General features: G+C 40.0%; 1 protein-coding gene across 2 annotated transcripts in view; it reads left to right on the top strand.

Annotated features, from left to right (window-relative positions):
- MEGF10 (multiple EGF like domains 10) overlaps nucleotides 1-24,925 on the top strand; it is a 98,664-nt gene that overhangs the window by 36,213 nt on the left and 37,526 nt on the right. For both annotated transcript variants that reach the window (XM_075411005.1, XM_075411006.1), the window contains exons 6-10: nucleotides 12,043-12,289; nucleotides 12,906-13,026; nucleotides 14,902-15,038; nucleotides 18,487-18,699; nucleotides 24,633-24,807. In XM_075411005.1, coding sequence (XP_075267120.1) covers nucleotides 12,043-12,289; nucleotides 12,906-13,026; nucleotides 14,902-15,038; nucleotides 18,487-18,699; nucleotides 24,633-24,807 — 893 coding nt within the window. The remainder of the gene's footprint in view (nucleotides 1-12,042; nucleotides 12,290-12,905; nucleotides 13,027-14,901; nucleotides 15,039-18,486; nucleotides 18,700-24,632; nucleotides 24,808-24,925) is intronic.

Raw genomic sequence — 24,925 nt, 5'->3', positions numbered from 1 at the left:
GATTGCTTGTCATAGGAACCTCAATAGCAAAAATACTTTCTGGTGTGCATTCGCAACAGGCCAAAGCTGAAAGAGCCTTTGTTCATGTACCTTTGAACAGTGTGGTCTCTGGAGAGGCTGGTGTTCCTCTAAAGGCTTCTGAGCGACGTTAGAGCTACCTTGAACTGCTGAAATTTGTTTCGGATCACTAGTGTAGTCCTAGAAGAAGGGGGGTAGTCTGAGGAGGAGAATATATTTGTGCATGTGCTAGAGGGACATTTGTTTTGGAATTTATGCCATTCCATGTGGACAAACTTCAGAAAGATGTTGCTTTCACCAGATTGTCCTTCTGAGTTTGCTGCTGTGAGTGATTTCCTTATCCGTGTGTCTGAGAGCTACAGCGCAGACCAAATTGAATTGAAGAGATAGTGTTGGAAAGACAGTAAGTGATAGGGTTTTGGCTCTGTAGCACTGAGTTTTATTGTTACTTGCCTTGCATAGGACGTTTTCATGTTTTGCCTGTAACTGTATTTTCTGCATGAGCCCCAGCTGGAGTAGTTTTAGTAACAGAAAGGTACAATGAGATAAAATGAAGAGATGCATTTTTTTAATAGTCATTTTGTTGGTATGGCAAGTTATTCATTCAAGAAAAATGCAAATTGCCATACTGTAATTATGCCTGTCATGTAAACATTTCAACCATGTACCTACTTAACTGAGTAATGCAAAGAGACAATGATTAGGCGGGAGACCAGTATTTTTGTAAGGCGGGCACTCAGGGATTTAATGGTTACTGATGACCAAATAAAATACCGTGACTGAAGGGGACAGATAATTCTCGAAGTGTGGATATTAGGTGAACTTCCCAATTTAGTAATCTTTTCATTTTCATGGACATGAATGTGTCGGAATCAACTGTTCTACCTAAGCACTAAACTTTTTTGTAAAGCTGCAGAACTAAACTTTTTCTTCCAAAGTACTATCCGTTCTCTGTTGGGATTGATTATTCTCACAAAGGAATTTAATCTGCAAGTATCTGAGAACAGAGTTTGTCTTATTGCAGCATCTGTCCATCTGCCAACCTCTCAGCTTGATTTTATCTGTTGTTTCGCAGTTGTATTTTGGGTAAATACAATTTGTGTTTAAAATAAATTTTTAAACCATATGCCATGGCTTCTGCGTGACAGTGGCTTTCTGGGTAGTAATTGCAGATAAATGCTTCCTAAATGCTGCAATGTTCTCTCCAAAAATGACAGTGATTGCGTGGACTGCATTGGTGCATTGTGCAGGAAGAGCTGAGTCAGCAAGCTCTCCTCCTTGTCTTTGCATACCACTGTGTGCTATGGCCTAATAACCTTTCTACGGACTAAACTCTTTGGAAGACTCTCATGTCCTTTTGTACCGACCATTACCTCCTTTTTGTGATGAGTCTTATCTAATTCCTAACAGCCTAGGTCAGTGGCCGCTTTCAGCTGAGGGAGAAGAGAGATAAAGGTTTGACTAGGCTGCTGAGGATGTCCTCTTTCAGTGCTTAGTTGTAGCCCAACCCATAACCCTTCTCTCCATCACAGCCTCTGGCTTTCTGAAAACCTTACATCCCAGCCGAGAGGAAGATAGAACTGGATGTATTCTTCTGTGATTAGAACCTGAGTGGTGGTCTTGGAATTTGGCTAATTAAATAATATCTGCTTGGGGAACATTTTCCATGCGAGATGTATTTTTTCTTCAGGTCTTTTCTTTTTAGCTAGTGGAAATACACCGTATTGGGCAATGTTTGCTTGCAGTAAGTTTCGGTGGGAGGTGATGGAGGAGATGTTGATAATGTACGTATATCTGAAAAGAAATACTACTTGGATTGAGACTTCACTCATTTGCAGAACACTTCCATTCTAGTGGGAGAGACGATAGTCATGTGAAACAAGTTATTCTAATAAAGATTTATTGACCAAACACAGTAGTCAGGTCAATGACAAATGAGTGGACAGAAGACGTGTTGAACCTATCCCTTGGAGCGAGTCAATCAGCACAACCAGCGCACTGGCAGCACCCGTTTGAAGGGTTTGTGAGCTTCAGGAGTAGAAGTTGATTGGTTCTGGGCTGGGGACAAGGACAGATTTTAGAAAAAAAAGACACAATGGTGAAGATAGGTATTGTTTATAGATTAATAATGTAACCAAATAGATCTTACTGAAAAACAAACCAACACAACCTTTCCCTCCCACACTGATTATTGTTGATATCAAATTTCTAACTTGCATGTGTCACATTGGATTGTTACATGTTATAAGAGCGTTTTTGAATACAGGTTGTGTCTAAAGCAGTCTTCTGTAAAAGTTGGTATTTGACTGTAGAGATGATTAAACCGTATTTTACAATTGTAGATTATGTTTTTTGCCTGTTTTCTGCTCACACTCTTGCAGTAGTATTTGCTGTAATACATAATATATGGACCTGATTGTCAGTTTTGAATGTGTGTGCAAGACAGATATGCATGCAGCCTAACGTGGAGCCCCACTAGGCAATCGGGCCATTCACTTTGTTTTTGTTCTTGTGCCTAGCAGTCCACAAATAATTCCTTCAAAATCAATAGGACGCTTTCTGAATAAGCTGGAGCAGAGGCAAAAGGCCAAAATCAATAATGTACTGGTTCGTCTGCAAAGGCTATATAGCCTTTGTGATCCCCTAGCTGGCCGGAGTAGTAAAGTGAAAACGGGATGATGTGTTTTTGGTTTATGACAAGTATGTTTGTGGAAATGTGAATAGGCATTTTCTGGTTTTATTCTAATCAAGTAATCTGAGATTTGTTTGAATTACTGATTTTAATTTGTAATTTGGTTCTGTTTATTAATCATAAACAGAGTTTCACTGGGACTCTAGTCTGAGGGCATGGGGGTAGATCAAGTGGCGCTAAGGTGTAATTTGGCTTCAGGGTTTTATAAAGCATGAGAAGAAAACCGGCTTTTTCCTTAATACATTAAGCTGAGCATTTAAAACTGGCATCTCAGAGAAACATCTTTTAACCTTTAAATGCACTTGTTGAGGAAAGTTTTAAGGTACAGTAGCTCTGCTACTGTCAGATTTTCTTCACTGTCACGGGTGTTTGTAAAGTTTGCGGATTCCGTGAAAATCTCACTGTTTTCTTCATGGGACTTGGCAGATGCAGACCATGGCAGAAACTGGATCCCTTGGCATAGCTTGTGTGAGACACTCACGTGAGCTACAAGCACTGCCAGTTTCTCAGTGGAGCTTATAATTTCCATTAACCCTGCAGAGGTGGATGTGTGACTGTTCTCCGCAGACACACGTGCACCCCAAGTGAGTCAGCCCCTTTTCTGTGGGTACCAGGTGAGGTGCCTGTGAGCATCGTGTGCGCTCTGATGGCACAGCTTGTGCATCTCAAATTGAGCTTCTTTGACCAAGGCATTGCTTTCCTTTTTGTTTGTCAAAAGCATTTCGACTAACAGAGCTTGCAAGATACGCTTAGAGAGCTAGCTCATCCTTAAGTTTTCCAGGCCATTCAGTGGGCTGTAGAAGTAGGTTCTGCTTTTAGCCACGTGCTCACACCACAAAGGCTTCTTTCCCAGAAATAAGAAAATGCTAAGCACAGAAGAGGAACTGCAGAATATCCTGACAGAGAGCTATTTGCTTCTGTGAATAATGTAGAGCAATAGCTCATTCAAGTCATGCAGAGCAGCCCTCCACCCCGACTTCCGAGCAGCCACGTGCACAAATGCATCCTGCTAGTAAAAGTGACAGTGGGCTGTAACCAGTCTTAGATTTAACCTTTTCTTATTACATGTGTCTTCCTCATACTCTACCCTGAATTCTTCTGTAATTACTAGTTCTGTAATTCCCCTAACTCACTTTTCCTCGGTTTTGCCAGATGAACTTACTTCTTTTCTTCTCTAACAAGACTGAACATCTTTGGGTTGAGAAACTAACCCACCAGCAAGTTAGATCAGGTGCAAACAGGGAAAACAGGTATTAATGGAACTTGCCATCACCTTCGTTGTTGACAGAGTCATTACAGTGTCACTGTGATAGGCGGTATCAAAATTTCCAGGGCTATATAGCAGCTGTGCTTTTCTAGAGTTCAGTATGATGATGTATTTTAAATTGTATTATTCACGTGTTTCATATAATTTCACTCCTATAAAGCATTTTGGTTTTTATGTTCTAGGGAAATTAATAGATTTTATGAACATGCTTCAGCATTTTGCTGAGTTACAGTTCCAGCCTTTAAGCAAAAGCAGTAACAAAATCTATTTTCTACAAAACTGAGTTATTAGTTTTAATTATGTTGAGATTTACTGAAGGAAGGCACTGCAGTAAATGGTGATAGTTTTACTAATTTGTAAGTATTTTCTGGATCAGAGATGCTTTTCATTTCTGCTTTTCACTATTTTGTAAACTCAGTATGTTTGTGGTGTTTACCTAAGTTGCTTTCTTGAATAGTATCTCTGTATTTTTTTTTTCTAGTAACAATGCAAAAGTATTTTTAGTATTGGTTGAATTTCAATCTGCTGTGTATATTGGCAGACTTACGTACTGTCGATGGCTTACTTAGCAGGTTTTCAGGGAGGTGAAGAAGAAAGTTTGTTGCTAATTTAAAAATTAAGGTGAACTTCAAGGCATTACAAAAATGAAAAAGGCTAATTTATGGTCCTACAAGGAGATCTGTGCAAAATCAGAATTACGGGCAACAGTCCATTTTGTACAGTGTGATTAGATCCTTAGAGTTTTGTAACTTTTCCTATAACAGTGATGATTTTTAACAGGTCTTATCTCAGTAGCAAGATAAAATGAACACGAAGACTCATCTGTGTGTGTTTCCCTTAGCAATTATCCAACCTTGTGTTCTGATGTCCAAAGCACTTTAAAGGGTCTTCTGAAATTTATGGCGTGTGAAAGGCATAGAGTTCCATTCTTTTGTACGATCTGAGAAACACATTTTTATTGTTCTTCCACTTCATGGATCAAAAGGCTTTTACAAAGTAAAAAAGAAAAAATCCCTAAATTAAATTAAAGCTTAGCATTTTGAATAAAAATCCTTTCTTATACACAAAACAAAAAGTAAGAATGAAAAATATGCCAGAGGGTAGGAAGCCTACCGTGTAACAAATGAAACCAGATAGAAACAAAAGACTCAAAGAAAATCTAGATATAATAGGAAATGCATTCTGGAAAAAAACACTACTATGCATTTCTGTGTCTGGGATGTAGGTAAAATAAGTCTTTTACTAAAAGACATTGATGTTTTATCATTATTATGAATGATTCTCTAAAGAAAAGAGACTTCTGATGTGCATGTGCATATATATTTATAACATACTGAGGTGACTAGAACAGCATATAAAAATATGTGGAGAATAATCTTAATTTTATTAAATAGACTTTGAAGGTTTGCTAAAGGATGTTTTTATGCTACTTTTCATAATAGCTGGCTTTGTTTTCTGTTTTTTTTGACTCATCTCTGAAATTCCTGTTTGCCACGTTCCACATGTACTGTCTTGCAATCCAGGCTGACACACAGGTTGATTTCACTAGCGGCTTAATGCATCCTCTCGAATTTTGAACACACTTGAGTATTTACAGTTTTCAGAATCAGCAGGATTTTACTTTTATTTGGTTTAAATCCCAGTTGGGAGAATTATTATCTATTTCCTATCCTGCAGAAATTTCCTAAGGGAAACAAATGCCATCAATTTAGATGCGCAGCTAAGAAAATTGTAAAAGCAGAGAGTAGTTTCAAGAATAATTTCAAAGCTTTCCAAAAAGGATAATGTGGATTTAGGTTAGTAACAACATTCGTGTTTTTTTCGTGATTTTTGCTTAGTGAATCAATGAATGTTGTTCTGAACACAAACCCACTCAGAAATTAAGATTAAGAGTAGCATCTACATGGCTATGACTTCTTTCCTGTCAAGAAGGACATAAATCCTGTTTTCTGACAAAATTTTAATCTGTAGTGTGCTGTACTCCGTGTCTTTGCAAGTCTTGCAAGTGTTGTAATTATGGCACTCTTTTTGGGCAAAACAGTACACACATTTCCAGGTATGCAAAATACCAGACTATCTAACACATGAATTAGAATTAAATTTTCCTTCTGTTGACACTTGAAAGTTAGATGGGCGTATGTTGTTGACAGAGAAAAGGGAGGACTTGTCCTGGGTGTGTTTCCTTCCTAAAGAGTTGAGGTGAGTGACTCCTCTCACCTATGAATTTGAATGCCACCTGTGTAAAAAGTTATTGTGTTTTGTTGTGAAATTCTTAGTGAGGTACATAAGATTCTACTTAACTGCCAGTTAGCTATCTAAAATATAAGTTCCACTAATGTATATTTGACAAGCGTGTTTCTTGCTTCTGGAACAGAGGTAAGGGTCATTCTTCCAAATGCTAAACTCTGGACAGCCTTAGGGCAATTTATTCTAACAAGATTGTCAGTGGCGTGCTGCTTTGGGTAAATCAAAGTTTTCTCAGTGTTGGCCTATTTTACTTACACTGGCTAGCTATTAGTGGTGGTTATTCCCTGATAATGCAAGTCACTTGTGGACCCTGCTAGAAATGATACTATTTTTTTTATTTATATCCTCTGCTTCAAAAGACTGGAGTAGCTTTTAAGCAAGTAAAAATACAAACCAGAAGGTTGCCACTGCCCCAGAGAACCTGTGATTGAAGGAAAAGAAAAGGCGTAACACAAGGCTGGAAACACATAGGAGATAAGGAAGGAAGCAGACACTGATAAATGACTCTGGCAGGTAGTGCTTTTGACGGACTTTCCGCATCAACTTTTTGCGGACTCCACAGGAAGGAGGAGTTACAAGGTAGGAACGTGGAGGTGGACATCAGGGCAGTTTTATGACTTGGGGTGTGGAGAGCTGTGCCATGTTGCAGTGGCAACTTGGGGAGAAACAAGGAAGATGATAGTCTGAAAATGCAACAAAGGGTCTGATGTCACGGGCGATGTAAATGTGGGGGTTGATACTTGGATACTGGATGAGAAATGATAGATGAGGGATAGACCATAAAGGCCATGAAAGTAAGTACAAGGCAACAGAGACCTGAGAGTCAAAGGAGGGATGGAAAGGAAGGCACATAGATTTAGACTTGACCTTGATGTGACAACCTAGAAAGGAAGAACGGTCAGTGGAAGATGATGTTGAAGTCATGAGCAGCTTCAGTTTGTTTTACGTGGTGGCACAGAGGAACATAAACTTTCGCTTACTAAAGGCTGTGGCTCCTTGAACCTGTCTGAAGAAATTATGTGGGAGGTTTGAGGAGACAGAGAGACAGGAATTCTGCATATTTGCTACTGTTTGCTTATTTTACGTTTGTACTTTGCAATATTGCATTCCAAGTGAGGGAGCGTTCACTTTGTTTCTGCCGTCTGTGGCAGGGAATTTTGTTTTCACGTGTTCTAAAAGACCACAAAAACTTAGAAGTCTAATGCTGTAATAAGAATTTTCTCTGTTTTGGTGACAATGGTAGATATTTCCAGAAACACACAGCAGTGTGTGTGCAGAAAGACATGTAAACCGGAATAAAATCTCGTTCTGTTGTCCTGGTGCATAGAAGACAGCTACCAAAAGTGTTAGCAAGAAAAGTAAAGCTTAATTTTGCTATGATTCTTCACTTGCACATGCCATCAGCAAAAAAGAAAGCAGAAAGAGAAGAAAGATCTTAGGAAAAGCATTGCAATAAACATTGTCTGGCTTGAATATCATGTTATAAAGGAAACCGTAGTGTACTTAAAAGATAGTTGCAAGTCAGAGTTACTGAGGAGGTTGTTCTTCTGGAATGTTCTTTGACTTGATTTGACAGTGTTATTTTGTTCTCATTATAGGCCATTCTTTAGAGAAGTACGGAATTGTAGGTGATCAGGGTGGGTTTGTCAGGAATAAACTCGGATTCATTTGCACTTTTCTTTTTGTTGCCTTTTCATGAAATCAACAACAACAAAAAAAAGGCAGAAAAAACCCATACAAGCATGTGACCACATTTGGTTTAAAATATTGATAAGGAGCAATGAAGGAGTTAAGAAATTCTTCAGATACGCTTCAGATTATTATAAAAATTCATACCTTGTGCTATGAAATATCAGGGCTCCCTCCATCCCAATTTGCAAATCACCAGCCAGTCACTGAAACTGTGTGCATAAAACCACATCTAGCCCACCATAATGACAATGTGCATTACAGTTATTGTACTTGGAAATACAGGACTTTAAATCTTCGAAGATGCTACAAAAGGCCCCAAATCAATAGCAATTTGCATCACAGATTTCAATTTCTTCTTGAAGGTGATTTTTTCTCTGTTCAGTCCTTGAGCTGCTCCAGTTGCTGCTTGACACTCAGTTTCAGTGAGCGTGTTTTTATGATGGTAGACCTGTATTGTCTTACGGTTTCATACCTTGTCACTTGCTCATTTTAAGTGAGGGTTTATATAACGCAGGGCCCTTGTTCCCAAAGGCAAACTTTCGCTTTCACGGAGTAGCCTTTTGAGAGGAAAGCTCTCTGCCCTGTCTTTGTAGTGTTGTGTGATGTGCACAGCACGTACTGGGGTGACAATAAAGATATTCACAGATGAACAGAATGTATAAAAAGAAAAATGACAACAAGATACGGCATTAATACCACGGTGTTTGTTAAACACTCACTTCGATTCCCCCCACCCCCCGCTGCGTGAGGTGAAGGCAGAAAGGACCCTGTGAGTCTGCTGCAGAAGCCGGTGGGGACCGGTACAGCTATCTGGTTCATCTCTGTGAAACAGAAGCACCTGGAGTTTGCCTACAAAGTGTGAAAAGGCAAAGGGGAATGACTTTTGTGAGGAAGATGCTCTGCCTAAAAGAGAGCAGCATTAAGCCCGTTCTGTATGATCAATGCAGAGAATTGACCCTGGTTTACTGATTGGGTTTTGCATTTCTGCAGGATTCAGAATGTTTCCAGGAGTTACTGGGGCTGAGATACTTCATCCTTGTGTCGAAACCATTCTGAACATGGGGCACTTGTCTCTATACTTTGCCTCCCTTTCACATATACCCTGTGCTGAGACAGATGATTTACAGCTCCAAACCTGTTCGGAAGCCGGTAGCTGATGCTTTTGCGGGTGCGTGCATGTAGCGTTTGCGTATGTGCATGTGCCTGTGACCTTGGTGCCATCAGGACAGTGAGAGCAGCCATCCTGATTAAACTCCAGCTGACAGTCTGTAACCTGACGATAGTCATTAACCCAGAGACTATCCCATTCCACCAGCTTAGCAGCTGTGTGACTTCCAGCCCAGCTTTCTTACTGTCTGAATACTAGGAAGCAGCAGAAAGAGTCTGATGTAATAGTTGGTAAATTTAGCCTCCAAAACTAATTAAAAGTAAACAAAACTCACCACAGGAGACATTTCTCACCTTCTTCTTTTTCAGTGGTAAACTAAGCATTGGTTTCTGACAAATCACTTTAATTTCATATGGGGAACGTGATTGATTACCAGTCAGGGGACATAGAGGTAAAATACGTGTTTTATTCATCTTGTTCAAAGTTATTATTTATTCCCATTAATCCAGCAAATTTCTCCACTGATCTGCCCATAAATCACAGATAGATGCTAGGCTGGTGACAGACCTTGAGTAAAGGACTATTGTGCAATTGTACTACAGTGGGGCCAGCGTTGTCCTGGTGGAATGCTTCACCATTGCTCTGCAAATTGCATAGTTAAAATTTGTTACCCACCTGGCCGTTGGCAGGAGAACGGTCATGAGACTGGAAATCCTATTAGCAGCCGTATGATGCTTTTTGTTTTAATGATTTCCTGCAAACGTGATGAGAAGATCACGCCAGGAAACTAATAAATATTATGTACTGTGCAGTACCTGCTTTTACAGTAAAATAGTTGAGAAAAGTTCAAGTTCACAGACACAGCATGTTCACCTTGGACATCAGTAAATCTCCAGGAGACAGCAGGGCTCATGCCAGGGAGGCAGACTGGGGATGGGATTGTGAAAAGAGCAGAGGGAGTACAAGGCCTCCACTGCTTCAGAAGTGGAGCGGTTCCTAGGAAGGCAGTCTTGGCGCTTGGGTGTTGGATGCGATGGCAGATGCGCGGTAGTAGGTGTTCCCGGTCTGTGTGGCTCTGAGATGCGCTATGCCAGGTCTTCAAGCAGCTACAGGAGTGTTGTTGCACCAGATACCTCACCTCCAGCTGCTGGTGAAAGAATGCAAGCTCGCACTTAACAACCAAGAATAAGTCTTCTCTTGGCTGTCATGTCTTTGTATCTAGGGTGTGTTCAGGCCACAGTCGTCCTTAACTGAGCTTTCCACTGGAACAGTCATGGTCATGCGACAGTCTGAATTCTTCTGTTTATCAGACATGCCAGGACAGGTTGTTTTTAACTATTTTTTCTTTAATTACTCCAGGAGGAATGGCTGAAATTGAAGTTGTCTGTTTTGTCTGGTAGCAGGAGGAAGACTTATCTGAATCCAGACTAATGTTTCAAGCCAAAAAAAAATGTAGGGGTGTCTGCTCAATCACGACAGAACAAGCAACTGTGCCAGACATCTCACCACCCGTACATATATTTATGTGTACCCTAGAATAGCTGACTTCCTGACAACAGTTTGAGGACTGGTTAAGCATGAGTATTACACTTGCTATTCCATGCAGACATGTTGAAAACAAACATAGCGCAGTTCTGAATGAATGTGAGTTATCGTGGGGAAGGGCAACTTGCAAGACGCTATGTGCTGCAGACAGCAGCGTGTTGTAGTCCAGAACAAAACCCACATATCTTCAAAGAGAGAGGCCAACAATAAGATGGACAGTTGTTCTGTTAGGTTGACAGTATTTCTGGGTATATCTAATGCAGACAGTACTTTCTGGTGCTCTGTATTTTATTGTGTGTAGGTGCTCACAATATCTCCATTGTGGATGCATGTTCTACTGACCTCTCCTGGAAAAAGAAAAAAAAATTTAAGGAGTAGATTCTTTAAAAGACCCTAATCCCTTTTCATTTGTGTAGCCTGAGTGAGCAGCTCCTATAGCTGAATAATTCCTGCCCTGAGGAGGGTTCTTGAATTGCTTTGCATTAGTCTAGGAAAGTGTGCCTGTTCTCTGCCTGGCTTTTTTGCCCCGGGAGAAGACTGGGAGAACAATGGTTGTCAGTCTCCAAGAGGAGAGCCCAGGCTTCCAGTTGCTACAATGCAGGCTTTCCTGTTGTAGTGCTGTTATCAACAGAACATAAAAATAAAATCAGATCATTTGACCATATGATTAGCACATTCCTGTTGAACTCTAGGTGACCTTAATCTTCTGGCTCTTTGCAGAACTCCTGTGTTTCTCACTTAAGAAAAATTTCTTCCTTAACATTAAGGTTTTTCTTTCAATGCTGGAATAACCTTGGAGTGGTTTGCTTCTAGGGTTTTAATGGGCTGCATTGTGCCAGATGAGAAAAGATGCATTTGAATGATTGTGAAGACACACTGGATAACCACATTTGTAACATTCAGATGAAGTTTAACCATATAATAAGTAATTTCTGTTGCTTAGTGAAACACTTCTTGTGTTTTCTTTTGCCCTATAAGTATATTGCAAGATTGAAAAGGAACTATTTGCAACTATATCAACAAGTAGGAGCTTCTGGATTTGAAAAAAGTAATCTTATAATCTTATATTGAGTAAGCTTTGCAACTTCCCTGTGGGATTCAGACAGTTGTTTATGAATTTAGGCTACATTTTTTTACTTTTTTAAGTTAGTAAGACTTCTCTGTCTAAATGGAAGCTTACTGCATCCATAACTGTTTTTTGGTGGTGAAGGGTAATAATGAAGAGGCTAGAACTTGCCTTTACTTAATATCAACACATTTTAAAGTGTTTGCTTTTATGCTTAAGAAATTAATTTATGTGCATAAATTAAGTTCTGTCTGCCTGCCAAGATTTTTGAGGACCGAGGAAAACTGAGGAAGTACTATGTAACTATTTCCATTTTCTAACTTTTTTTCCTTTTTTCTTTTACGGTTGACTCATGGTATCTTGAGCTATTGTAAAAGTGCTGTAAATTTTTCCTTCTACCCCTTCAGCATGTGACAGTGACCACTGGGGACCTCACTGCAGCAGCCGTTGCCAATGCAAAAACGGAGCCTTGTGCAACCCCATCACTGGAGCCTGCCACTGTGCATCGGGCTTCAAAGGTTGGCGCTGTGAGGAACACTGTGATCCAGGGACATACGGAAACGACTGCCATCAAAAATGCCAGTGTCAAAATGGAGCCACCTGCGACCACGTGACTGGAGAATGCAGATGTCCTCCTGGATACACTGGTGCCTTGTAAGCAGCGGGTATATGATTTATGGGGGAGAGAGACAAGTTTTGAATAGTGCTAACAAGAGAAATGAAGTTTAGATTAACTTTTACCACTATGCTGTTGGCTGCTGTGTAGTACAGGGAAGTAGGGCTGGTGGCTAAGAAGCAGCTGGGCAAACCGTGTTGCAGTGCATGTTCAGATGTGTGGCTGAGAGCAAGCCCTCTTGATCTGGACTGCTAAGTAAAAGCCACAAAAAGCAGCAGCAGGAGCTCCTTCATGACAACCATGAAAACAGTTTGGCTGCAAGTCTGGAAAATCGCATTGAAACCCGCAGTTATTTGGCTTTGTCATTCTAGAATAGATTTTGAGCTTTGTCAGTGACAATGAACGAATACCAAGCAGTGTAGAAAGAAAGATCTTTAAGAAGAAATAATTCCAAGATTGCCAGGTCCGTTTCTTTAGGTTTGTTGCGTGGATGCTATACAGTATTCAGTGTGCATCTCTTATTGTTGGACTGCTTTTTGTTTCGTACTTTTGGCTGGAAAAGCTAACAACAGTGTTAAAAATAGAGAGGTGGCTGGAGACTGGAGCATGTGCCGAAGTAACAGTTGTCTCTGTTGTACCCCACCACCTCCCCAGCTGCGAGGACCTCTGTCCCCCTGGCAAGCATGGGCCGCAGTGCGAGGAGAGGTGCCCGTGCCAGAATGGAGGCGTCTGTCACCACGTCACCGGGGAGTGTGCCTGCCCACCAGGATGGATGGTAAAAACACTTGCTGGAATTGACACAACCCCATAAAACTTCCGTGTTTGTAGATTTTGGGCAGTGTCAGAAAAGAATAGCAAATGAGGATACCAAATGCAGTCTGCCTGTAAGCCAGGAGCAATGAGAAATGTGTTTTAGCATGAAGGACTGGAAAAAAATACTTGCAGAACTGTCTGTTACTGAAAATCCTCTGTTTCTGCCCTGCCTTTTTAACCATATCGGGTTCTGGGAAGCAAAAGACACGAACCGTCATGTGACGAGGCAACATCCTTTAGATTTTGGCTGGAAGTCATTCATTTCTAAATATAATTTGATATTGGGGGGAGTTGACACCATTATACATTTTAGCAGTGGGTTTTGTGCCTGTTTTCATATATACAGTATGCATGGCAAAAACCCCAAACCTTTAGATACTGTGTTAGATTTTGGTGATGGAAATGGGACATCAGAACTTTGACATTATCTTTAGACTTTCTACCCCTTTGTCAGTGGGTATGGAAAGAAGAATTGAACTCAGAGCTGCAAGCAGCCGCCCGTGCTACCGGGCTGCCAGCTCCGAGTTGGCAAATAGTGGAGTTGGGAGGTAATCAGAAGGCTGGAAGGTGATCAAAGCCCAAATAATTTCTTTAAATACCTTTGTAGATAATATTTAACAATAGTATTTATTAATAATGTTTTCTATTTAAATGTCCGTTTTGGGTGAAAATCCACATTTACTGAACTTTTAATTATCTCATGATAACAGAGATATTATGTTGAGATAAGCTGTGGCAGAGGTTAGTCTTTCACTGACTAGAAAACATAGCTATAAAGGATCATTTCTGTTTGTGTGTTTGAATAGCGCCACTCACCTGACTACCTAACTTGGATTATTGCCATTTTTACTTCTTGTTCTACTTCATGTTAGAAAAACAAAATTATTGGTCATGGAATACAAATGTTTGCATAAATTCTTGACTCCCTTTATGTGCCTAAATACAGCTAATGAAAAATGAGATAGCATATGAAGCAGTGATAGACATTTTATACTAGGGTATGTCTTAAGAAGTAAATTACTGTTTAGCCCTTTGAGTAATTGTCCGTTCCAAGTAGTTGTTTAAGCATAACTGTTAGTTTTAGATTTTTCAATTCTGCGTAACACAATTTTGTCAGTATAACCTTTTTTTGCTTTTCATGTAGGGAGGGTTTAAAGTAGCCAGGTGTAAATTCTGCAGTACCTGATGTTAGCTGAGATACCTGCATGTCTTTTGTCTGATGAAATGCCTTGAAACAGCTGCTTAAACATCTTAAGATTTGATGCTCCCCTAGCTACACAAATGGAGTTCATTCCAAGGATGTAAATAGCAGTGCAGAAATTCAAAACCCATTTAAGGGAAGCAGACATGCTACCTAAGCTTTTAGATATGCTGCTTTCAATGAAATTACAAACAGCTTTTCCTTTCAACAGAAAAAAACCCAACTTCTCATGAAGTGGTATAATTGGGGCATTACAGCAATTACTGATTTCTACGCCACTACTCACTGGAGGGCATTTCCGGATGTCTTGATATGTACTGCTCTTGATAAATCATTTGGGAAGAGCTTGACATCAATTAGTCTTAAATGTCTAAGTGTTTTCACTGTTGCTTAGAGATAGTGTTTTCCATTAGCTTTGGCTTCCAGAATGGAAATCCTAGAAGGTTATTCCTCCAGTGCTGAAACATGCCCCGCGTTTAAAGCTGGAGAAGAGTCTGGCATTTCCAAGATCAGCACTGGACGAGTGACACGAGATCTGCCTGATCTTCCTTCATTACAAACCTTTCTTCCTTGCCCATTCCAGCTCTAATCCCAAATCTAGTATTAAGATTTTTTTTTTTTTTTCTGCACATGTAGGGCATGGTCTGTGGTCAGCCTTGTCCTGAGGGTCGTTATGGGAAAAACTGTTCCCAGGAGTGCCAGTGCCACAACGGAGGGACCTGTGACTCAGCAACAGGTCAATGCCATTGCAGCCCGGGTTACACAGGGGAACGGTAAGAAAACTTACTTTTGCCAGGCTCCTGAACCTGCAAGAGGTCTGCTATGACAGAGAAAGTTAAGAAGCTGGTAGAAAGCAGAATGAAAATATCTGTGATCTGATGAAGAGTCTTATGAAATGTTTGCTGTGTCACTTAGCCGATGCTGGGTCACAGATTGAAAGTGCCTATGTGATTGCCCTTCTGTGAGGAGCTGCCTGGTTTCAGGACTTTCCTGGTATGGCCCATGCCCTGGCAGTGTCTGGTGAGTTTTCACTTCAGCAGCTTGCAGAATGATGCAGGTTGGAATATGGTAAAGGGGTGAGGAGGGAAGCTCTTGGTTTTGTGCAAATGTTTGGCAGTGACAGTGGCAAGGGCAGCACATTTGGTTCCTCTTCAAAGTGAGCAAGCTGCAGAGTTGTCTCCCAAAGTGTTTCATTCAAATGAAGAAGTGAAACCGCTTTATTTCCTGACATGATTGTTAAAAATTGTCTTTGGTAGATTGGAAAGATAATATGGCGAGGCATTATTTTTGAAGGCAGTGGAAAGTGATGAAAGAAGTGTTTTCCTGCATGTATATTAAACAGCACACAACTCATTTACTGAAGTCAGCACCAGCTTAATCACTGGGTCAGTACAGGGGATTTCTGCCAACAATACTAGGTATTATAACCATAGGCACTTCCTATGCGAGTGTTCACGGGACCTGGGGAGAACTATGCCAGACATAAGGGGAGGAAAACCTCATGAGGAAGAGAAACAATTAGTCCGGAGACATTTGGATGCCAAAATTAAATTTGCGTCTGTGAAGAAACAGTGCAGGAGGTGGTAGATGTGTTTAAAGAGACACAGACAAGTCAGCAGGGTAATCAAAGGAATATCCATAAGAGAGTCTGCGCACTGCGCTACACTGGTGCTTTTGAAAGCAATTCAATTTTTTGTCTTGGAATTTCAGTCTGACTTTAATCTGAAATGCCTTACAGGCTGCAGCGTTTTGGTCACTTTTGCAAGACTGAGCTCCCTCTTTTCCTGCAAAACAGGCTTTATTTGCGATTCTTTTCTTCTTCGTGATGCTCCAAGGGCAGGACTGGGTCAGAGGCAAGGTTGTAGACCTGGTTCTTATTTCATGTTAGTGGACTGGCAAGGTGGGCAAGTGTTACAAGAAATGTGTGGGCATTGGCTGGGCTAGCACATACATACCAACAGCAAAAAAGACAGTTTTTAAAAATGCTATTCTACACCTGTAGGTGTAACTTCAACAGCATTTGTCTGAGATTTCAGCATGGTGATGGCTCCTGGAACTTGGTCATGCAGGAGGAAAAAGAGGACTGCTAGAGCGTGTAACAGTTTCTAGGCGATCTGAGTTAACACGAAGGAATTGAGTGTAAACTACCTTGTTCTGCCTGATGCCCTTAGGCTGATACCTGTCCTCACTACGAAGCACAAAAGGGTCTTTCAGCGGTGGTGAAGATGTAATTAAAAAAAAAAAAATTGCAAGGTTAAATTTTGTCTAATTTGGCTGGCATTCCTGATCGTAATTTGGAGAACATTCATTCTCAGCTTTATTTGTATAACTTCATTAGGAAACATTTAAACAGGTTTATTAGCTCTATTATTATGCTACTCTTCTGAAGGAAAGGGCATTTTATTGGTGGTTTCAGTCAGGGCAGAGTTACGAATACCGTGAAACTTCTGGATAATATTGTCAGATTGAGGTACTGCAGAAGCATGAAACGTGTATACCCATTCTACCTCAATCAGAGGGCTCTGCTAAATTCTGTTACATCTTACAGTGCTTTATATCATGTATCTTTGAAATTCTCCTGTAATAAACCAGCAATCATAGGAAAAAAAAAAAGCAAAAAAACCAAAAAATGAAAGTATCTAAGAAAAATGGAAAGAGGCCACCAAGGAAATGCTTTCATAGGACTGAGCAAATAAGCAGGTTATGAGCTGATAACACCATTACTAATGTGTTGTATTATCAAGTTATATTTTTTGTACCATCTATAACTTGATAAAACTTACAGGTACCCGAATTACAGATGTTATGTGCCTGATATCACCTCTGGAGTTCACAGCACACCTCAGGACTTCAATGTGAGCGTGTTCTGGCCCTGAAGCTTTGGGATTCAGCTGGGGTGTTTTTTTTTGTCTACGTCAGCGTAGTGCAGTTTATAGGAAGCTTGTATTGAAAAATATGGGGATTTCCCCTGACACGTTAGCTATGGAATGTTTTAATCCTTGTCTCTGAGATGTGAACCTGTTGAACTGAGAGGTCTGCTCCCACACACATAGTCTAATATTTTAAGTGCACTTTGTGCTGGAGCAGCATTAGTGCATTTAGTAAAGCTGTGCTAGTACTGGCATTCTGAGTTTCAAGAATTCAGTTACGAAACACAGAGAAGTTAAAGCTGAAAGCATCAAGCTCATATTGTATCTCTTAAGTATATTGCCAGATGAAATTGCTATCCAGAAACTCACTGGTAAATGAGTTGCGAGCTTTAGAAGCAGGATACTGAAAATTGTCTTTTTGTAGTCAGGCTGGACAGCTAAACATACGGTCTGATCTGTCGATTAAATAATGCCTTTAATATGTAAAACAAGAAGCGAGTAAGACTGTTAGCTAAAGTAGGTATCTTCTAAAAAGCTCTGTGAATGAAAGAGGAAAAGTTTGGTGAAGAAGTCTCTTAAGATGTACTTTCCTTAAGGAGCAACAAAAATCGTTGCTACCCTTCCATATGGGTTAAAGTCAAGTCTTTACTAATTTTCACTTTCATCCATTAGAAAAGCAAGATGAAAAGGAAGGTTTTGGATTCCTGAAGATTTTTCCATGTCATCCTATGAGTTTTTGAAGGGCAAAATCAACAACAACAACAAAAAGGTTTAGAATGAAATTCTGAAAAGAAAAGTGTTCTGGAAACACCATGTGTTTGGAGACACGATTAGAAAATAATCTTGTCAGAGACTGCTGAGCGTGATTGCCAGGGAACTTCCTGGCTGGAGCGTCTGCAGGGGCACGGGTGTCTGCTGGCCATTCACACTATTTATTGCAAAGTGAAGCACCTAGATCACTTTAAAACTTACAGATGCACAGCTTATGAAGCAAAATACTTGAATATTTATTCCTTCGTACTTCGGGCCTAATATAAGAGGGTTTGGTTTGGTTCTGGTTCCTGGATGCAAAGTGCAGTAGTCTGTGTGTGCACATTGTCTCCTTGCTTGGAGAGAAGGGAGACCATTGCCAAAGGAATTTGCAGAGCTGGTGGTTTTCAGCCCGTCTAGTTAGGCAGCAAAATAAAACCAGAGACGGGCACTTTTAAATATGAAGTTACAGAAATTCCTGCTCTACTGAAGAGATGTTTTAGACCAGTATAAGAGGTTCCTCATAAACCATGTTTCCTTTAAATCCCCAAATTAGTAGCTAGGGGAAATAAAACTAACTGTTTGTCTGTTTTTCTAACAGATGCCAAGATGAGTGTCCAGTGGGGACTTATGGAGTGCAGTGTGCTGAGACCTGCAAATGTATGAATGGTGGGAAATGTTACCATGTTAGTGGTGCCTGTCTCTGTGAACCAGGATACACTGGAGAGCACTGCGAAACAAGGCTTTGCCCTGAGGGAGTTTATGGTCTCAAGTGTGATAAAAAGTGTCCCTGCCACATGCCCAATACGTGGAGGTAAGCTTTACACCCTTTAGCCTGTCTTCTTTCTCTGTATAGAGTGTGGAAATCCAAATATAAGCTGAAAATAAATATTTCTTGATTTTTTCCAGTACTTTTATGCAATCTGAAGCAGCTAAAGACTTGTAAGAGTATTTGGTATTGTCTAACCATATCAAGAAACAGTATATCAGCGAAAACCAGCTTTTGAATTTTAGGGCTTGCAACTGTATTTGATCTTAGTATTCACCACTGTATGTGGTCTCTGACCCGCGAAATAGATGTTACGACAAAGTGTCACCTTTGTCTATATTTACCACATGAATAAATCATTACGTTGTTCACCATAGAAAGTCAGTATATATGTCTCTCACACATTCTGGTGTACCGCAGGTGAGAAATAACTGAATTAAAATAAATGGATATATAGTCTTAAAAGTCAGACATGAAAGGAGAATCCATTTCTTTCTCTCTCTGTATACATATATAAGAATTGGTGTACATGACTGTTTTAATACAAAATTTCCAAAGCCTTTACAAAATGTAAATACACATTTCAAAAATACATTTTTTTCTAATTCAGATTATTTTTCTAGAAGGCATATAAAATGTGATCCCTGGAAATTTAATGAAAATAGTTTTCTAATTGGCTTAACCTTTTACTACCTCTCCTTATTCAGGTGGTAGTGGGTCCTATTTTTTGAGTTTTGTGTATCTTTGTGGATTTCACAGTGTTTCAGCATATTTTTGCAAAAATCTAAAAACCGTTTATTTCGAGACAAACTTTCAGTGTGTGGGAGGAATGTCAGATGTCAGTCAAGGTGAGCCAACATATTTATAGAACAATTCTGGACAGCTTTCTCTTGTTACAAAACACAGTTCTTCTGATGAAATACTTTGGCAACTGTGCATTCACTTACACGTTCACTTGCACTTAACTGCGTTACTAGTCGCAGTACTTTAGATAAGATTTGTGAGCGTAATCTAAATTTTTGCTATTGAAAATAGCACTGATAGAAATTTGCAGAAACTATGGACTGTCACATAGAATGCTGCTGTATGTTGTATATGAGATGCACGTTTGCTCAGATAAAACAAAAGCCTTTAGTCAGGATTTAGCAGTGATGTTAAAGCACTCAAGCCCATACTTGGAAATACCTGTTCTGTCAAAAATGACTTCGTGGATTGTGGTCTGAGTTGTTCAATATACCTTTCATTGACAAACCATGTGACAGCAAACTGAGTTCTCTTCCCTTTCTGTTCATAGGCTTTTACAGTTGTGCAGTTGCGTGCTTGCACTTTTGTTTATCCCATTTACTTCAAATGTCTTTTGAAAAAATACAGAGTTTTTGACGGAAAATCAAGCAATTCATTCTTTCAGCAATGCATTCAAGAATCAAGGGTCCATAATGCTGACCTATCTAGCTCTCAAAGTATGGTAGTAGACCAAATATTATTGTATTATGAATTATGGTGGCTGCTTTCCTGAAAATTTGTCTGCAGATCATTGTAGCAGCCTTGTTCGACAGCAGTGCATTACACTGTATTTCTGATATTACAGGGATTACTTCTGATTCATGTTCAACACAGCTGTTCCTTCATTTATACCGCTGGAAGACAGCTTGTGGTCAAATCAGATCGCAAATGTTCACATGTAACAGCAGCATATGGCTGGTCTTTTTTTGAACATTTTCCCCCTCTGTGTGATCAACGAAAAGGCACTTAACAGCCTTGTAGGTGTGGGAGCATATTTACAAGGGCGTAATGATCTGTGAGGAAAACAAAGGTTTTCATGACTTCACAAGTGTGTTTTTCCTGTATAGGTTCTTCCTCCTTGGGTCAGGAAGTGATTAAGACTACCAAATGACAGAAATCAAAGGGCATCTGAGTAATGGTACAGAAGACAAAACTCCCTGCGGACACTTTATGCTTTTGAGAATCTTTCAAAAAAGCCAGTTGTGTCTGGCTGTCTACATCTTTCACTAAATATCAGTCAGCCAGGAGACAAGTTTTTAAGCAGTTCGGGAAATATCCTCATCCCTTACTCACCTACCACAAGTACTATGTGGGTTGGCTGTAGCCGAAGGATCTTCTTCATAGCACTAACCCACTTAGCAGCACGGCAACAACCGATAATCCCAGGGCACAAAAGAGGGGGCACAACTCCCTCTTCAAATACACTTTGTGTGCCTGTAGGTCTAGGATTCTGTTAGGACTAATAAGGGCATTGATACTGTGAAAGCTTTTTTTCATCTGGGTATGACCACTAGTTTAGATAGCCTCGAAGAGGAGCTGTTGGTAGGCTTAGAGCCCTAAGTTACTACTTACATTCTTAGTATTCATAGATAAGGAAATGAAGTAAACGTTAGTTAAAAAATTGCTTAGCACCAAAAAATACAGCTGTAAAATATGTGTACGTAAGTCGCAGTATACAAGTATGTGTCTAGCCATTTTCTTCAAATACTTAAAGGTACAAAAACATTATGATACACCATAGTTCAAAAATGTATACATGTTTCTATTACTGTTTTATGGTTGAGGAAATTGCATCAAAACAGCTTTGGCAATAATTCGTAATTTGATTTTGGATAGGCTAAGCTACAGGGATTCTGCTGCTGCTATTGGTTGATGGCGGCTGCTGTGGATCAAAGGCAAGCCCATCCTTGTTCTTAGTTGTATCAACAGCCTTGATTAAATACGTCGTAAAGGATTAGATATAGATACATATATTTGTGAGATTTTATTCTTTTTGAGGGGTCCAGAGGACGGCAGCAGGTAACAACCCTCCTGTGCCAAGAGTTTTTTCGCAGATGGTTCTTCTCTGTTGCATCTTTTCACTATATATGAAAGGATATGAGCTTGAGTGCAAATCAGGCACAGTCCTCTGTGACTATGTGACACTATGAATTTTTCCCTTTTTACTCAACAGTTAAGAAAAAAATTAAAGTGAGTGCTAGCTGGTTGCGACTGACCACGTGAAACACCCTTCCTCACTGGGGTACAATAGCAGCGCTGTGAGTTGATATGAGCAGACCCTTGTGTCCCTGCCACTTCCATCCACAGTTTGTGGGGCCTGCAGAAACTTGTCATCCTGAAGATTTAGTCTGCAGGAATGAGTGAGAAAGACCTTGGTCTGCCTTCGTCAACGTTGTTGCTTAGTTTTGTGCAGGAATGTTCTTCTAGCCTAAACCACTTTCAGGCCGGGTTTTGTCATGCCTTTACTCAGGTAACACCTGGTGATCATTCAGAAAACGTAAAAAAAGGGCAGACTGTAGCTGCGTATTTATCTAGAAGGTTTACAAAGGAGGTTTGTTACATCTGTCTTAGAGCATATGCACTGGTTTCAGGTTTATCTCCAAGCTAAATCTGAGAAGTCCCTTTTTTTTTTTTTTTTTCTTTTAAGCTTTTTCTGGTGATCTTCCACCACTGCTTCACGCCCGTAGGTAAGATCAGCTGGGATCATTCTGTATCACCAACTAATTTGATATAGTTCAGGCTGGAATTAGAGTTTATTCATGACATGAGCTCTAATGAGGTTTCTTTTGTGTCATGCTTTGTCTGAGATACATATGTAGGGTAGAGTGGAAGTTTATGCTGTGGCAAATGCATAGTTCATATAGTCTGGGTGTTTTTTTAAAGTCAAGATAAGGGTATCTTGCAATTTTGCATTTTTCTAATGGACTTGTACGTATGTGTACAAGAGCTTTTAATGGAAATTTTATCATACATAGGGTGCTACAGAATTTAGCTGGATATTGTAATAGTGAAACATCTGTATAAATCATATGAAAATCATGAAGGTCATCTGTGTTCTTCAAATACGGAGTATCAACCACCTACAAGTATTCTTTTGTCTCTGTACCGGGTAGGGTTGTATTTCCAGAAAGTGTGAACAAAAGACCAGGAATAAAAGCAGATGTGCTGGCAGTATCTCGCGACATCTCTTTATTTCCCTATCTTAATATATAAATCTTATTGCTAATTAAGCTAACTGCATGATAACCCATCAAAAAGCTTCAAAAGTGCTCCAGCTTCAAATTACAGAATACTAATTTTGGTGTCAATCAATAGATGTGCAAGTATGCCTTAGTAACACTCACTGGGGGGCACAAAATATCAATGCCTCTGCTTCATACCTAGTGCTTGCTCATGTGTCTGGTCTCCCCCTCTCCTGAAAGGGAAAAAAAAAGCCACAACAAAGAATAGTGCGATTTGTGTCTTAGAATGACAGTACTACTAATTTTATGTTACAAATATATTCTAATTCATGTCCTACTGACTTTTCAGTTGTAGACTGAAAAAATCTTTTTGTATTCCCTGTGCTGTATTCTGCCACTGATTAGAAACATGGGAGCTGGATCCAAAATGCCACTGGGTGCCTACAGGAAGTTATAAATAGGGTAGAAATCTGATTATCTTGCGGCATTGTGTGTTTTCATGATTTTGCATGTATTTTCTTTGCGAATGTTTCAACTTATTTCATGGCAGGTGTACTTATAACTGAACAAATTACCAGAACTGTTTACTGTGAACACCGTGAGTTTTGAAGCATTTCTGCATATATCATTTCGTTGAAAAGACCTTTCCTCTCAACTTGATGTAAACCAACTTAATACTGTCAAAGAGATTTAAGTATCTCCAAGACATCCAAATTCTTATGATGTCAGAATGAGTGAGATAATATATGGAGAGCAGAGTGCATCATGACATTCCAACCTTTATAATTCGTACTTTCCTTGATCAGCAGTATTTTGTCAGTTGGCAATGGGGAAGTCTTAGTTTGACAAGGGTAGTCTTCGAGTCCAAGAGCAGTTGCAACTCATATTGCATATTGTCATTACTTATATTATAGCACCTAAAAGTACAGTAGGTATTTTTGCAAACTTTCAAATGGTTGGAAAAATACTCGGTTTCAAATACATGAGGAGTCAGCAAATCTTGCAAAATCAGCCTCTTGTCATGGGTCATTTAATGCGTCTGGATGAAGGCACATTTTTTTTCCAGCACACTTAAAGGAACTTCACTTCAATCAGTGGCAGACAAGTATCTTTAAACAGTCTTCCCATTGTGAATATATTGGATTTGGATATTAAGGCTCTCCTTTGGTGAGAACTAAGCAAGTGCTTTATCTGCCAGAATGCTACAGAGTACCCCATTGTGTCCGCTTTTCCAGCACATACATCTTTGCACAGCTGAGGATGTCCATTTGTTATGAGGCAGCAGCTGTCTGACTGGCCCTTCAATGAAACTGCTGTTCCAGGTAGGGACAGCTGGTTTGCCACCAGGTATGGCCGAAAGACAGGAGATAGATACTCTCTACAAGGTCAAAGCTCTGATGGTATATATGACTTCTCCCCAGTGCAAATGATTTCATATCATTCCCAGAAAAATGCCAGTTGTCCTCTTTTCAACCAACAATTTAAAGAGAAGAGCAGGCTTGCTACTCACTGGGTGCTGTGTTGTTTTGTACTCGATGCCATGCTATTTTACTGAAGCACTGTATTTCTCAGACAATATGCTGCTGAGTTTGGACAGTGTTCTGGAAATGATCCTACTACACTTGGAGTGGAAACCTAACAGAACATTTTGGGGAAGTTCGTGGTTTCATCACCTTAATATTTGTAACCGTGGAAATCTATGGTAAAAGCTGTGTTTCAGATAGGTTTCTTTTCAACTAGCTACAGAAAAATGATACCTCTTTTCTTTCATGTCTTTCCAAAATGTCTGTATGTTGTATGATGTTACATTTCTTATCTTAATTGGCATGCATTTATATATACGTATGCAGAGCCCTTTGCTTTGTGGTTTGGGGAGTAAAACCGTCTCTATGCATAACTTGCAAAATCCTTTACACAACCTATCTATAATGGCATTTTGTTCTCGAGGGAGAAAAAACATATTGATGTAATGTTTAGTCCTGAATTACTTATCCTTTCATCCTTTCCTGGCAGCTGTCACCCTATGTCTGGCGAGTGCTCCTGCAAGCCCGGCTGGTCTGGGCTCTACTGCAATGAAACGTGTTCCCCGGGATTCTACGGCGAGTCGTGTCAGCAGATCTGCAGCTGCCAAAACGGTGCTGACTGTGATAGTGTGACTGGAAAATGCATCTGTGCCCCTGGATTTAAGGTAAATGGCTCTCACTTTCACGGTCCATTTTTGACTGAACTGCCTTTAGTTAAGTGCAAAATTCTTCAAGATGCCGGAGTGTCTTTTCGTCACCATGGGAAAAGAGAAGTAAGGATAT

The sequence above is a fragment of the Opisthocomus hoazin genome, chromosome Z, assembly GCF_030867145.1.
Source record: "Opisthocomus hoazin isolate bOpiHoa1 chromosome Z, bOpiHoa1.hap1, whole genome shotgun sequence".
Classification (NCBI taxonomy): Eukaryota; Metazoa; Chordata; class Aves; order Opisthocomiformes; family Opisthocomidae; genus Opisthocomus; species Opisthocomus hoazin.
The sequence above is the reverse complement of the archived record's forward strand: the minus strand, read 5'-3'. Positions and strand labels throughout refer to the sequence as shown.